At 46.0% G+C, this 15,190-nt stretch overlaps 1 protein-coding gene across 6 annotated transcripts in view; it reads left to right on the top strand.

Moving 5' to 3' along the window:
* The window catches only part of ZFYVE26 (zinc finger FYVE-type containing 26), a 67,291-nt gene that overhangs the window by 25,002 nt on the left and 27,099 nt on the right, over nucleotides 1-15,190 (top strand). For 4 of the 6 annotated variants that reach the window (XM_060418196.1, XM_060418197.1, XM_060418195.1 and 1 more), the window contains 10 exons: nucleotides 932-1,051; nucleotides 1,147-1,311; nucleotides 2,505-2,723; nucleotides 3,301-3,403; nucleotides 4,241-4,986; nucleotides 6,940-7,136; nucleotides 10,862-10,966; nucleotides 12,639-12,761; nucleotides 13,145-13,357; nucleotides 14,621-14,867. In XM_060418196.1, the coding sequence (XP_060274179.1) occupies nucleotides 932-1,051; nucleotides 1,147-1,311; nucleotides 2,505-2,723; nucleotides 3,301-3,403; nucleotides 4,241-4,986; nucleotides 6,940-7,136; nucleotides 10,862-10,966; nucleotides 12,639-12,761; nucleotides 13,145-13,357; nucleotides 14,621-14,867 (2,238 nt within the window). The remainder of the gene's footprint in view (nucleotides 1-931; nucleotides 1,052-1,146; nucleotides 1,312-2,504; nucleotides 2,724-3,300; nucleotides 3,404-4,240; nucleotides 4,987-6,939; nucleotides 7,137-10,861; nucleotides 10,967-12,638; nucleotides 12,762-13,144; nucleotides 13,358-14,620; nucleotides 14,868-15,190) is intronic. The other 2 variants (XM_060418198.1, XM_004010742.5) reach the window with 1 other exon arrangement.

Here is a 15,190-nt window from a genome sequence, read left to right as displayed (position 1 = left end):
CCCAAGGTTTTTATTGGGGGCTGGTGACAAAGGCACCTTCTGCCCAACATGTACCAAACTTCCAGACTCTCGGAAGGAAGGCAGGTGTTCAGCATAAACCGCACTGTACAAACAGTTTGGGCGCAATCAGTCACTTCCATCATTTAGGGAAAATTTTGTCAGTTTAGAAAAGCATCTACCAGTCAAGTTCGGAGATGCCAGCCAAGGACCAGCCTTGCCAGCAGGCCTTTCTGCGGATAGCAGTCTCAGGCCTTCTGTGTTAACTCTTTCATGCACGCCCTTCCAAATCACTTCTGAGCTGTTGGCTTGAAATCCTTTAATGCTGACGTAGTCCTTCTAAGAAAGTGTACTGTGGCATACACAATGCTGTTTTTATTGAACAGTTTACTTCCCCCTCGTCTAGCACTTATATTCTAAAATGAATGAAGATTATGTAATATTCAGGCAAGCTGGTTTCATGCCAATCAGGAATTAATTTAGTACCTACTGCATCTCCTGATTATCTGAAGTTAATGGAGCACAAGAGCAGTATAAGGAATAATCTCTACATAAAGTTCTTTATAGTCTAGTCAGGATATCAGGATACCATTTAAAACAATTAGACGAGACTGGATCCCAGCTCAAATTCTCAACTAAGAAAAGTACCAAGGCAGATCCACAGGAAGTGCCTGGTTGACTTGGGACAGCAATTCCCCAGGAATACCAGAGCTTCTGGGTCTGCTGCTGTGGACAGCTGAGGCACCTTGCCACAGATAGCCCTGGAACCACAAGCATGGAATACACCAGGTTTACTGGTCTATTCAACCAGCACAGCATCTACCTCCCCCTTAGTATTAAAGGAGATAAAACTTTACACATAAATACAGGACTTTCCATCTCTGAAAGTACCTTATGTTTTTTCTGCATTCCCTCTTGATTCATCCATTTCCAGGTCGCCGGCTAGACCACGTATTCGTCAATGCTGATGGCATTCGAGGTTTTCCAGGCGTTCTTCAGCAGATCAGTAAGATTCTCAATTACCCACTTGTGTCAGCCGGGCAAATCAAATCAGGTGAGCTGCTTAACTACCTTTTTTTTAATCTCCTGAACTCAGAACATTGGGTCAGCATCAGACCTGACTTTTTCTTTCTCGTTTGCTCTCCATAGAGAGTGGAGAGGATAAAGGAGGAGGTCCCCCACGGTACAGCATTGCTGAGCTACTTCAGACGTGTTGGCCCAGCCTCACCGAGGACTGTGTAGTCAGCCACACCACCCTCTCCCAGCAGCTGGAGCAGATCCTGCAGTCGCTAAGAGAAGCGCTAGAGCTGCCAGGTACCAGTCCTTCTGTAAGGGAGCAGTTGAGGTTGAACTAGGGGAAGGACATAGCGCAGCATGAAGGAGCACATTGGAATGGAGGCCTAGGACCCAGAAGTGGGCCCTTGTGTGTGCGTGCTGAGTCGCTTCAGCCATGTCCGACTCTTTGCCACCCTGTAGACTGTAGCCCTCCAGGCTCCTCTGTCCATGACATTCTCCAGGCAAGAGTGGGTTGCCATGCCCTCGTCTGGGAATCTTCCTGAGCCAGGGATTGAACCCAAGTCTCCTGCATTAGCAGGTGGGTTCTTTACAACTAGCACCACCTGGGAAGCCCAGAAGTGGGCCCTACCAGCCCTCTAGTTAACCAGGACTGGTCTGGTAACTAATCCCACCTGCTTCCCCGCCTCCTAAGTGAAGGGACGCTTAGCGCACCATTAGCTGGTACATGTTTCTCATTCCTAATGAGGGATATACCCAGAAGTCACTCCGTAAACATTGACCAAACCATCCCCAAAAGAGTGCTGTGCATTTTTCAGAGGAGTTCCACCCCAGAGACCCTGGGGTGAACATGGAACTCATCACGCTGATTTCTCCAGACTCAGAACTCTTCCTGGCTGAGAATCACTTGCACAGGGAACCAACTTGTGATTGTATGGTGAAAGTCACTCTGTTGTGTCCTCCTCTTTGTGACACGAGGAACTATACAGTCCATAGAATTCTCCAGGACAGAATACTGGAGTGGGTAGCCTTTCCCTTCTCCAGGGGATCTTCCCAACCCAGCAATCGAACCCAGGTCTCCCACATTGCAGGCAGATTCTTTACCAGCTGAGCCACCAGGGAAGCCCAAGAATACTGGAGTGGGTAGCCTATCCCTTCTCCAGCAGATCTTCCCAACCCGGAAATCAAACCTGTGTCTCCTGCATTACAGGCAGATTCTTTACCAACTGAGCTATCAGGGAAGCCCTTGGGATTGTGTAGCTGCCTTATAAGTGTAATACCCAAGCTGTAGGGTGCCCCATGCAGTATATGTTTGTATTTATATTTCATAAACTTAGGATTTTATAGCTGCCTTGTAAGTATAATACCCAAGTATAGGATGCCCCATGCAGAACCGAGCAGAGGCTCAGTTCCCGTATTGTGTTGAAAACTGACCCAAAGCCAGATGCACAGACTCAAGACTGCATGCCTTCTCCTTCTGAAACTCTTCCCAGAGCCCAGGAGTACCCCCCTGTCCTCCCTGGTGGAGCAGGTGGCCCAGAAAGCTCCGGAAGCTGAGGCCCACCCTGTGCATATCCAGGCTCAGCTCCTCCAGAAGAACCTGGGCAAACAGACGGCAGCAGGCGGCAAGCAGACTGACTACGTGGGCACCTTCTTCAGGTACTGCGGCACCCTGGCTGCTGTTCTCCTTCGGAGCCTGAGCTCTGAGCCTGGTAAGTAGCAGGAAAAAGGAAATACAGTCAGGACCAGCCCACGAGTGTCTAGGGCAAGGAAGAAGAAGGCACACAATGAAGAGGTTCCAGGTGCAGCAGTAGCCAAGGACGCTAGATTTATGGGGTCCTCTCTTATTCACCTCTATCTCCCCGATGCCTCGTACAGTAGTACAGCACACGAGAGTATTCAGCACATTTTGACGGCATTAATGACTCAAAAATACTCTCTCAGATCTTCGACCTACTGGGGATATGAGAACTGAGAAGAGGAATTGAGTCTCTGTTTAAAATGCCAGACGCTTAGTCAAGTCCACGGAGCAAGTATTACCTGCACTTCAGTCACATGGAAGGGAGCAGAAATTGCTATTTGTGGCTAGACCTATTCACTGAAGTGTGTCTGTGGTTGGAAGTCTCTAGAACAGTGGTAAGGCGTAGATAAACCTGTGGTCAGCATCATGTCAAGAATACCTTTTACCTAGAAAAATACCAATGAAAGGACTTTCCGTGTAGTTTTGACACTATTTTTTTGTTGGTGTTGCAGTCAGAGATGCAAAGATCACTTTCTTTACTTCTGCAGATAACACGGAGGTCAAGGTAGGAAACCCCTTTGTTCTCCTGCAACAAAGCTCTTCCCAACTGGTGTCACACCTCCTGCTTGAGCGACAAGTACCCCCAGACAGGTAGGAGCCACCCTACGAGTGTCAGGCATGGGCCTTCCTAATTGTTTCATCAAGGAAACCAAGGGCTCAGTGGAGCTGTGTTTGAGTTCAGTACAGGAAGCAGGGATTTCTTCAACTTTTCCATTAATTTGCAGTTACTCTTATGCAGGCTTCATTAAAATTCAATGTGCCTTGTTTCCTCCTATCCACATCTAAATAAAGGGGTTAAAATCAGTTTAAAAATAAATAAATAAATAAAATTAAGAGGTGACTCTACTTAAGAGTAGGCAAAAATCCAAAACGTTGATAACACAATTAGTTGGTTAGGCTGTAGGAAAACAAACATTCTCACAGATTACCAGCAGGATAAAAATTGGTACAGCCCCTGTGGGAAAGCAGTTTGTCCATGTCCACTAAAATGACGATCTGCATTTTTGACATTTTTGGCAGTCCACATTGGGAAATTTATCCCGAAGCTTTATTATACATATGAAAAATGCTGTATGTACTAAGTCATTTTATCACAGCTTCGTATGGCATGGCCATTGTCCACTAATGGGAAACTAGTTAAATTCAGGTTCCTCCACATAATGGAATGCTGTGTAGCTATAAAAAAAAAAGAAAGAAAGAAAGAATGAGGGGCCTCTCTCTAGACGGAGATGGACAGATCTACCAGATGTGTTATTAAGTAAAAAAGCAAGGGGCAGGGCATTGGGTCTAATAGGCTGCCTTTTGAGTTAAAAAGAGGAGGGGAATAGAGGGAAACAGAGAGTCTGCATAAACATAAAGAAATTTGGAGATTAAGTGATGGTGCCCAGGTACTCAGGCCTTGCATGCCCTCTGCTTCTTTCTCTCCAGGCTGGCAGCCCTCCTGGCCCGAGAGGGTCTGAGCCTGAGCGTGCCACAGGTCATTGTCAACTGCTGCTGCGAGCCCCTCACCCTCTGCTCCTCCAGGCAGAGCAAGCAGACGTCAGCCCTTCTGACCCGCCTGGGCACCGTGGCACAGCTGCACATCTCCCGCTGCCTGGATGACCTCCCACTTTCCATGCTGAGCTACCCAAAGTCAACTGAGAACCCCACACTGGAGAGAAAGCCCCCTTCCTCCCCGAGGGATTCATCACCCCCAGCCCTCACCTCCTCTGCCTTGGCCTTTCTTAAGTCCCGCTCGAAGCTGCTGGCTACTGTGGCCTGTCTGGGGGCTTCCCGGGGGTCAAAGGTCACCAAGCCCAGCTTGTCATGGAAGGAGCTTCGCGGCCGCAGAGAAGTGCCTCTGACAGCCGAGCAGGTAGCCCGGGAGTGTGAGCGCCTCCTGGAACAGTTCCCTCTGCTGGAGGCCTCCCTCCTCGCTGCCTGGGAACCCCTCCGAGGGTCCTCTGGGCAGGGGCAGAGTCTGGCCGCGAGTCTCTGCGGCCAGGCCAGTCTCTCCACCGTCCTCCTGGGCCTCCATTCTCCCATTGCCCTGGACGTGCTCACCGAGGCCTTCGAGGAAGCCCTGGTGGCTAGAGATTGGCGCCGGGCTCTTCAGCTCACTGATGTGTACGGACGAGATGTGGACGACTTGAGCAGCATACAGGATGCGGTCTTGAGCTGTGCGGCGGCTTGTGGTGAGCAGAAAGCTGTGTCTCCCTTCTTCAGCTAGTGGTATTAACATTGAGGGTTCACGGAGTGGATCGTCGCCTCTGATCCTCACAGGAACTCTAGAGAAAGGTGCCACCGTGGTCTGAAGATACTGAGAGGCGAGCCAGGCCCAGAGCATGGGAAACTGCCCAGGATAGTCAGTGGTAGAGCAGAGCTTAGAACCCAAGCCCATCAAACTTTGGGACAGGCACTCATAACCAGTATTCTCAGCCCTGCATATCAGAATCATTGGCAAATGTTATAGACTACAAATATCTGAGCCCCATTTCCAGAAGCCCATGATGAGGTTCAGGCAAGTGTTTGCTTTAGAAGAGCGGTCAGGAAAGTTTTTCTGTAAAGGGCTTTGTAGGCTCTACAGGCTTAGTGGCAACCACTCGGATCTGTCATTACGGCATGAAATCGGCCATAGACCATAAACAAGCGAGCGTGGCTGTCTTCTAATGCTGCTGCTGCTAAGTCACTTCAGTCGTGTCCGACTCTGTGTGACCCCATAGACGGCAGCCCACCAGGCTCCCCTGTCCCTGGGATTCTCCAGCGAGAACCCTGGAGTGGGTTGCCATTTCCTTCTCCAGCACATGAAAGTGAAAAGTGAAAGTGAAGTCGCTCAGTCATATCCAACTCTTAGCGACCTCATGGACTGCAGCCCACCAGGCTCCTCCATCCATGGGATTTTCCAGGCAAGAATACCGGAGTGGGGTGCCATTGCCTTGTCTGTATCTTCTAATAATCTTTATAAAAACAGACCCTAAGGGGCTTCCCTGGTGGTAAAGAACTCACCTGCCAGGGAGGGGGATTCAGGATGGGGAACACGTGTACACCCGTGGCGGATTCATGTTGATGTATGGCAAAACCAATACAATATTGTAAAGTAGTTAGCCTCCAATTAAAATGAATAAATTTATATTAAAAAAAAAACTCACCTGCCAATGCAGGAGGCACTGGTTCAATCCATAATCCAGGGAGATCCCACCTGCTGGCGGAACCCAACAGAGCCCACAGGGCCACAACTATTGAGGTTCAACTGTGCTCTAGAGCCCACCGCAATGAGAAGTCTGCACACTGCAACTAGAAAGTTGCCCCTGCTCACTGCAACTAGAGAAAGCCTGGGCAGTGACAAAGACCCAGTGCACTCAAGAGTAAATAAATAAATGATTTTTTTTTTAATTATTTAAAACACACATACTCAGGGGCCTGTTAGTCAACTCCTACTATAAAATCTCCCCAGGAGACTGACTCATCTCTTACCCAGAGGTGAAAGTGGTGACCTTCAGCCTTCCACTAGGGAGAGCAAGAGCCAGGCAGGCTGTGGGTGGGGGCCTTGGCTTCCCTAATGAAAGGAGAAAATCCTTTGAGAAGGTGGAGAAATCCATGACCAGCTCCAAGGTCTTAATGGCTTAGAGTCTGTGTTTCAGCTCTGTGATGTGGGAGTGTGAGAGAGAGCTTCTAAGTAAAAACAACAGTAAAAAAAAAAAAAGCTAGTTTGCCTGCAATAACTTTCAAGTCGTAATGTAGGAAGCAGCATGGAAATTACAGGGAGAACCAAAAGTTCTGCAGACAAGTTGAGTCTGAAACGGTGCTGTGTATGCAGCTTGCCAAACCATGGAGCTCCTCATCTGTTCTTCTGTCTTCTCTCTTTTCATTCTTTCTCCCTTTTTTCCTTCCTTTCTCCTCTTTCCTCCTCCTCCTCTCGCTTCAGAAACTCCCATGACTTTGATTTCATTTGCATAACAAGAAACAAGATATAGCATCTGTCCTCATCATAGAATTGTTCCAAGTATAAAAACTAATTCGGGTCAGATGGATCTTCAGGATCCTCCCAACTCCTATTTTGTGAAACTGAACACGGCCCTTCTCCTAAGAAGTAACCTGGACTCTTGAGCTCCCATGCCAGGCTTGCTGAACATCTTTTTGTCTTGTAGACAAAGAAGGTTGGCAGTACCTGTTTGCTGTGAAGGATGCATGTCTGAGAAGTCAGCTAACACTGCACTTTGTGGACCGGTGGCCCCTGGAGTGGTGCCTGGAGATCCTGGCCTACTGCCTTTCGGACGCAGCTGTCCAAGATGAGCTGGAGTGTGAGCTACGGAGAAAGCTCGCGGAGCTGCAGGTGTATCAGAAGGTATAGGACCTGGGATCAAGAGAAAGGAAATGGGCTTCTTACCCTGTTACCAGCTCCAGCCTGTTCTCATGTGATGGTGGATTTTAAGAAACAAAATCTAGGCCTGGCTATTCCTCTGTATCTAGCTTCTGTTCTTAGGTGAATATCGACAGGGTCTCTTATCTGGTTTCCATTTTATTGACTCCTATGATTTTAAATATATATGTGTCAGATGAGGATTAAAAATCATAACAAGATTAACACTGGAATGAGGCTCTACAGTCTGAAAAGCATCTTTTTTATGTGTAGGCATACCTTTTTTTTTTTTGCTGCACTTTGCTTTTTCGCACTTTGCAAATACTACATTTTTTTTACAAATTGAAGGTCTGTGGCAACCCTGCGTTGAGTGTCTATTGGCACCATTTGTCCAATAGCATTTACTCTCCTCATGTCTCTGTATCACATTTTGAGAATTCTCACAGTATTTTAAACTTTTTCATTATTATTATATTTGTTATGATGATCTGTGATCAGTGAACTCTGATGTTGCTATCGCAAAAAGATTACACCTGGATGAAGGCTCAAATGCTAAAAAAAATAGCATTTTTTAGCAATAAAATATTTAATTAAGGCATGTGCATTTTTCAGACAATGCACAATTTATAGACTACAGTATGGTGTAAACATAACTATTTGCACTGGGAAGCCAAACAATTCGTGTGTCTCACTTTATTATAATGTTCACTTTGTTGTGGTCTGGAACTGAACCCACAGTATCTCCAAGGGATCCCTGTATATTTGAGCTTTGTGTACATTTTCTGTATGTGGTGTCTTTTTGTTGGCGGTCAAGAGTTTTTATAGACTTTAACCTCTGTCTTCTTTAAAGATTAATTTAAACTTCAGTTAAATTTCAGTGTTGCTGTTGTTCAGTCACCTAGTCGTGTCTGACGCTGTGTGACCCCCATGGGCTTCCCTGTCCTTTAGGGGAGTTTGCTCAAATTCATGTCCATTGAATCAGTGATGCTATCTAACCGTCTCACCCTCTGCCACCCCCTTCTCTTTTTTGCCTTCAGTCTTTCACAGCATCAGGGTCTTTTCCAGTGAGTCGGCTCTTCACATTAGGTGGCCAAAGTATTGGAGCTTCAGCATCAGTCCTTCCAAATGATAATTCAGGGTTAATTTCCTTTAGGATTGACTGATTTGATCCCCTTGCAGTTCAAGGGACTTTGAGGAGTCTTCTCTAGTACCACAATTCAAAAACCAATTTGTTGGCACTCAGCCTTCCTTATGATCCAATTCTCACTTCTGTACCTGACTACTGGAAAAACCATAGCTTTGATTCTATGGACCTTTGCCGGCAAAGTGATGTCTCTGCTTTTTAATATGCTGCCTAGGTTGGTCATGGCTTTTCTTCCACGGAGCAAGCATCTTTTAATTTCATGGCTACAGTCACTGTCCACAGTGATTTTGGAGACTAGGAAGATAAACTCTGTCACTGCTTCCACCTTTTTCCTTTCTGTTTGCCATGAAGTGATGGGACCGGATGCTACAATCTTCGTTTTTTGAATGTTGAGTTTTAAGTCAGCTTTTTTACTCTGCTCTTTCATCTTCATCAACAGGCATTTTAGTTCCTTTTCACTTTCTGTCATTTATAGTGGTATCATCTGCATATCTGAGGTTGTTGATATTTCTCCCAGCAATCTTGATTCCAGCCTGTGATCCATCCAGCTCAGCATTTTACATGATGTACTCTGCTTAACTTGTCATACTCCTTTTACAATTTTGAACCAGTGTATTGTTTCATGTCCAATTCTAACTGTTGCTTCTTGACCCACATACAGGTTTCTTAGGAGACAGGTAAGATGGTCTGGTATTCCCATCTCTTTAAGAATTTTGCCTTCTTTCACTTCTTTTTCTTGGGGATGGTTTTGGCCACTATCTCCTGTACAGTGTTACAAACCTCTGTACTTAGTGCTTTAGGCACTCTGTCTAACAGATCTAATCCCTTGAATCTATTTGTCACCTCTACTGTATAATCATAAGGGATTTTATTTAGGTCATACCTGAATGACCTAGTGGTTTTCCTGACTTTCTTCAATTTAAGCCTGAATTTTGCAGTAAGGAGCTCATGATCTGAGCCACAGTCAGCTCCCAGTCTTGTTTTTGCTGACTGTAGAGTTTCTCCATCTTCAGCTGCCAAGAACATAATCTGATTTTGGTACTGACCATTTGGTGATGTCCATATGTAGAGTCATCTCTTGGGTTGTTGGGAAATGGTGTTTACTAAGACTAGTGTGTTCTCTTGGCAAAGCTCTGTTAGCCTTTGTCCAGGTTCATTTTGTACTCCAAGGCCAAACTTGCCTGTTCCTCCAGGTATCTCTTGCCTTCCTATTTTTGCATTCCAATCCACTGTGATGAAAAGGACACCTTTTTTTGGTGTTAGCTGTAGAAGGTCTTATAGGTCTTGATAGAGCCGGTCAACTTCAGCTTCTTCAGTTTTAGTGGTTGGGGCTTAGACTTAGATTATACTATGATATTGAGTGGTTTGCCTTGGAAACAAACTGAGACCATTCTGTCGTTTTTGAAACAGCGCCCAAGTACTGCATTTCAGATTCTTTTGTTGACTATGAGAGCTACTCCATTTCTTGTAAGAAATTGTTGCCCACAGTAGTAGATATAATGGTCATCTGAATTAAATTGACCCATTCCCGTCTGTTTTAGTTGGCTGATTCCTAAGATGTCAGTGTTCACTCATGCCATCTCCTGCTTGATCATGTCCAATTTACCTGGCTTTAGGACCTAACATTTCAGGTTCCTGTGCAGTATTGCTGTATACAGCACTGGACTTTACTTTCATCACCAGACACATCCACAATTGAGCGTCATTTCCACTTTGGCCCAGCCACTTCATTCTTTCTGAATCTATTAGTAATTGCCCTCTACTCCTCCCTTGTAGCATATTGTATACCTTCTGATCTGGGAGACTCATCTTCTAGTGTCATATCTTTTTGCCATTTCATACTGTTCATGGGGTTCTCAAGGCAAAAATTTCCTCGAGGTTTGCCATTTCCTCCTTCAGTGGATCATGTTTCATGAGAACTCTTCACTGTAACAATAGCCATTTTGAAAGGGATAACTGAAAATTCACTTTCAGTTCAACCTTTCAAGGGAAAGTTCTTGTGATGTATGTGTTATATTCAAGATCAAGAGGCTTAGGGAGATGGATTTACACGATGCAGCTACATAACAAGTATACATATATGCTAATCTTTCCAAGCGTACTGGTAGCCAGAGTCCAGAGCCCAACCAGGGAAAGTGAAAATGGCAAGTGAGAAAGATTTTCTTTCCACTCTTCCTCAGCAGTTTTCATGCTGAGCTAAAATGCTGCCCGAAGGGTGATCCCACAGAGCATTCAAGCCAGAAGAATAACCTGGATAGAGTTTTGAGATGAAGGAGCAAGGGACGAGTGACCCCAGGAGACTGAACAAGCTGCAAAGGACAGAAGCCTCCAAGAACTGTCCGACAGTTGTGGCCTCCCCACTCCAAATCTTGGCTCCCTGGTTATACTTGCCAGATCGGTTCACTCATCTCTCCAAATACTCTGTCCCATTGGTTCTCATTCCCTCTCTCTCCTGGCAGCTTTGGTACAGAGACCTGGGGATGGCCCATCCCTGGAAACTCCAATGACTTGTTCCTGGACAGAGAAACTACAGTGTGGTTTGATAGCTTTTCTTGTCTTTCCTTAGATTCTAGGTTTGCAGTCTACCCCCGTGTGGTGTGACTGGCAGGCCCTGAGGAACTGTTGTGCTGAGGACCCATCGACTGTCATGAACCTGATTCTGGAAGCCAAGGTACCATTTTCCCGGGTACTATTCTCCTTCCTCCTCTTTCTAGATTTGCCCCTCCTTAGCCAGTTAGGTAGACTCCTTTCCATATGTCAAGGTTCACATTTTTTTCTATAATTACATAACACTCTTTTTCCTCTCTTTTATGCGTGTGAAACTTACCAACATTCAGAGAAGTGTAAAGAATGAGACAGTTAATGCTTTTGAACCATCACCCTTGTTTTCATACGTGAAATTTCCTACACTGTCCACAGTAGGTACAGAATACATACCCAGTGCGGAACCAGTGCCTCATGAGGCATGAGCATCCTCACCTTTACTAAGATGTTACCACATTGTTCTAGCCCAGTTATTCTCCCACTCACAGTCCCTATTGCTCCATCTCCTTGGCAATTTTGGCATTGTCCAGCTTTTTACTTTCTGCCAATAAGATGGTATCTCATCATTGTTTTAGTTTACGTTGTCATGATTACTAACGACCTTAACTACCTTTCCATGTGTTTGTTGGACACTGAATGCAGAGTAAATTTTTTTTTACCCTTTAAGAAGCTGCTATATATCATAGATCAAAATATAGATGTATTTATTCAGGTGCTGACTCATCCAGGAAACCTTTATTGACCACTGTCCTAGATAGTGGTGAAACAAAAGTCATTAAGCTTAGCCTTTGCCGTTGCCTTTGTGCAACTCATTATTTTGGGAAGGGGGTGGACAGGGCAAGGGTGGGAGGCAATGTGAGACATATCCCTAGGTGACTGTGATATACCAAGTGACAAAAGCAAGCCCAGACTGTGGTGCTGCACAGGCAGGGCATCTAATGTAGCCTGAGAGACAAGGGAACATCCTGAAGAAGGTGGCCCCAGGCAGAGATGTGGGGAGAGCCTTCCACATGCCACCATAGAATACTCAGATGTAGCTCTGAGAATCCCACTGTCAGACTTTAATCCAGAGTTCACAAATTGGGGGTGGGGATGCAGGGAGTAACAGGGCCTGATATCAATGGAATCCAACACCAACGTGTTTATTTGGCCTGTGCAGTAGTGGTCTGCAGAATTTTTAGCTTTTCATATTGATTTCATTGCCAGCATTGGAAAATAGGGAGATTTTTCAATTAAAAAAAAAATGTTTTTGTAATTTTTTTATTCCGGCCATGCCACAAAGCATGTGAGAGATATCTTAGTTCCCTGAAGAGGAATTGAACCCATGTCCGCTGCAGTGAAAGTATGGAGTCTTAACCACTGGACCGCCAAGGAAGCCCTAAAAGTTTTTTTTGAAAATTTTTAAGCTCTGGCAGCACTGGGCCTGCACAGTCATATGGCAACAGTCAGAGTAGGTTCTGTCTCCTTGGACAGTCCTCTCAGTCTTCCCCACTTCCTTAGTATCTTCCCGGCACTGACACCAAGTGTTAGTGGCTGTATGTCATCTGTTTCTTTTTTATAGTCGAGCTAAGAGGAAAAGGACATCTTTAGCTGCCTACTTGCACCGTTTTCAGAACTTACCTTGCCAATTCTAGTCCTTTATGATCCTACTTTAATCCCACAATGAAGTTCCCATCAACACTTCCCAAGCTGTCCTGGGGCTTTGGCAGATTCAGGACTGCTGAGAAAAACCAGGCAAGAGTTGAATGAGTGACAAGGCCAGAATTTTAAAGGAGTTGAAGGCATGTGTTTCCTTCCAGGAGTATGAGCTGTGTGAGGAGTGGGGCTGCCTTTATCCTATTCCAAGAGAACATTTAATCAACCTACATCAGAAGCATCTCCTCCACCTTCTAGAAAGAGGAGATCATGAAAAGGCTCTGCAGGTAAGCCTCCAATCTTCCCAGTTTTCTTTGGGGAGGGATGCGAAGGTTGGTCGAATTGGATGGCTCTGTTCCTACTGGATCCCATTCAGAGCACTCACAGTCTCAGATCTGCTCCTCCATGAGCTGGTTATAGTCACCCTGCCTGTAAGTGCCAACTCTGCATTAGGTGCCAGGTGGGCAGCTGGGTCCAAGATCCTGCTGATCCCTGGTCCTGTCAAAGTCATCATTTGTGAAGCTAAGGGGTGGTGGGAAAAAAAAATGAGTGCAGCGAAAGGGTTAATCCAAAGTGAATAAACCGAAAGGTTCGGTTCTCAAACAAAACAAGGCTGGACTGAGTTCTTCTACAGGCCTCACCTTTCTCCTTTACCTTTCTCCTGCAACAGCTTCTACAAAGAATTCCCGACCCCACCATGTGCCTTGAGGTCACAGAGCAGTCCCTCGACCAGCACCCTAGCTTGGCCACTTCTCACTTCTTGGCCAACTACCTCACCACCCACTTCTATGGAGAACTGACCGCTGACCGACACCGTGAAATCCAGGCACTGTACATGGGATCCAAGGTCAGGAGGAGAAGGGGCTGTCAGGAAAGCATGATGGTCCAGCTCCCACTTCAGGACTTGCTCTTCCAGGCACCTGCCTTCCTTGACCTGTGCTATACAAAATCTTGACCCTGATAGCCCACCATATCCCTTAGAACTTAGTGTTGCCTACTGCTCTGCCTCCAAAGTGAATTTTACAGTCCTCCCAAGTTCTCTTTATGCTTTGCCTGACATCTACTATATCAAGGCTTCTAAATTCTGACTATGAATTAAAATCACCTGGACTTTCTAAAAATAGCAGTAGTTGACCCACATGCTAGAATAATTACAACTGAACTTTTTGGGACAGGGCCTGCCTGTTTTCCAGAACAATTCTGATGTGAGGATTTAAAACTACCTACTGCTTTAAATCCTTAAAACTACTCTGTGTAAAGGAAAGGGGTCAATTGTTTTTGCAGTGGGATAACAAGTCCTTACCCTTGATGTGTAACCTAGTAGAAGAAATTATAAGCTAATTTCAGTGGAGTAGTGTTTAGGAAAAGATAAAGTCTTCTAACTCTCTGATAATGATTGTGATTGCCTGTCATGCTGTTCCCTGAGTATAGAACGCACCACATGAATAGAACCAGAGGTGGTAGAGCCATGAACATGACCACCAGCCTACTTGCTAAGAGTTCAACCACGTAAAATGACCCTAAAGAGGATACACCTATGTTTCTTTTTTGGATGTACTGTGCCTGAGTGGAATCTTTGAAGACTGGCCGTGATCAGAGCCAGTGAACATATTTCAAGCCCAGTGATAACAACCCCTAGGAAGAATTTAGAGTCATCATTCACCTGTAGGACCCTGGAGGTGCCAGGTTTAGTCCACCTCATATTGCTCAGTCTAGCAAAGCTTCAGAAGGACAGAATGGTGACCTTAAGGATCAGGCAGAGGTCAGTCATGCCTGGTTGGTCTAGGCTGGGGGTTAGGAGACCAGCACCTGTGAGTCAAATCCAGTCCTCTGCCTGCATTTATAAATCATGTTTTATTGAAACACAAGCATGTACACTCATTTACCAGTTGAGTAGTTGCCACAAAGACCCTTATGGCCTATGAAGTCGGAAATATTTACTATCTGAACCTTTCCAGAGAAAGTTCCCCTCATCTTGATTGCCACCTGGAGGATTTAGCCAGGAGTCCAGCCTTACTTCCTTTCTAAAAGACTCCCAGCCAGCTGGCCAAGAGCCCATTGGCCCCTTCCCACTTCCCCATGAGAATCTTGACTTCTGAAATTCATATGCTGTTTCCTTCACACTGGGGCTCTACCCCACTCCCAGGTCCTGCTGACCCTGCCCGAGCAGCACCGGGCCAGCTACTCCCACCTGTCCTCTAACCCCCTGCTCATGCTGGAGCAGCTGCTCATGAACATGAAAGTGGATTGGGCCACCGTGGCCGTGCAGACTCTGCGCCAGCTGCTGGCCGGCCAGGAGACTGGCTTCACTATGGATGAGGTGAACTCACTGCTTTCCAGATACGCAGGAAAAGCCCTGGATTTCCCATACCCTCTGCGGGAGAAACGCTCAGGTAATGGCCCGCATGCTCAGTGGGAGTTCTGCATGGAGAAGGAAATACTGTGCTCCATCCTTAGTTTTCATTTCTCCTCTTTTATGGTTTTGAGTTGATAGGCAATGGCACCCCGCTCCAGTACTCTTGCCTGGAAAATCCCATGGACGGAGGAGCCTGGTAGGCTGCAGCCCATGGGGTCGCACAGAGTTGGACACGACTGAAGCGACTTAGCAGTAGCAGCAGCAGAGAATGAGAGGATACGCTTCAGGAGAGAGAGCTCTTTTGTATAGGCGAGATCTCAGTCTTGGAGGAAGTGGCAGGCTAACCTGAATGAAATGATA

The sequence above is a fragment of the Ovis aries genome, chromosome 7, assembly GCF_016772045.2.
Source record: "Ovis aries strain OAR_USU_Benz2616 breed Rambouillet chromosome 7, ARS-UI_Ramb_v3.0, whole genome shotgun sequence".
NCBI lineage: Eukaryota > Metazoa > Chordata > Mammalia > Artiodactyla > Bovidae > Ovis > Ovis aries.
Note: the sequence above shows the minus strand (reverse complement) of the source record. Positions and strands in the feature narration are given on the sequence as shown.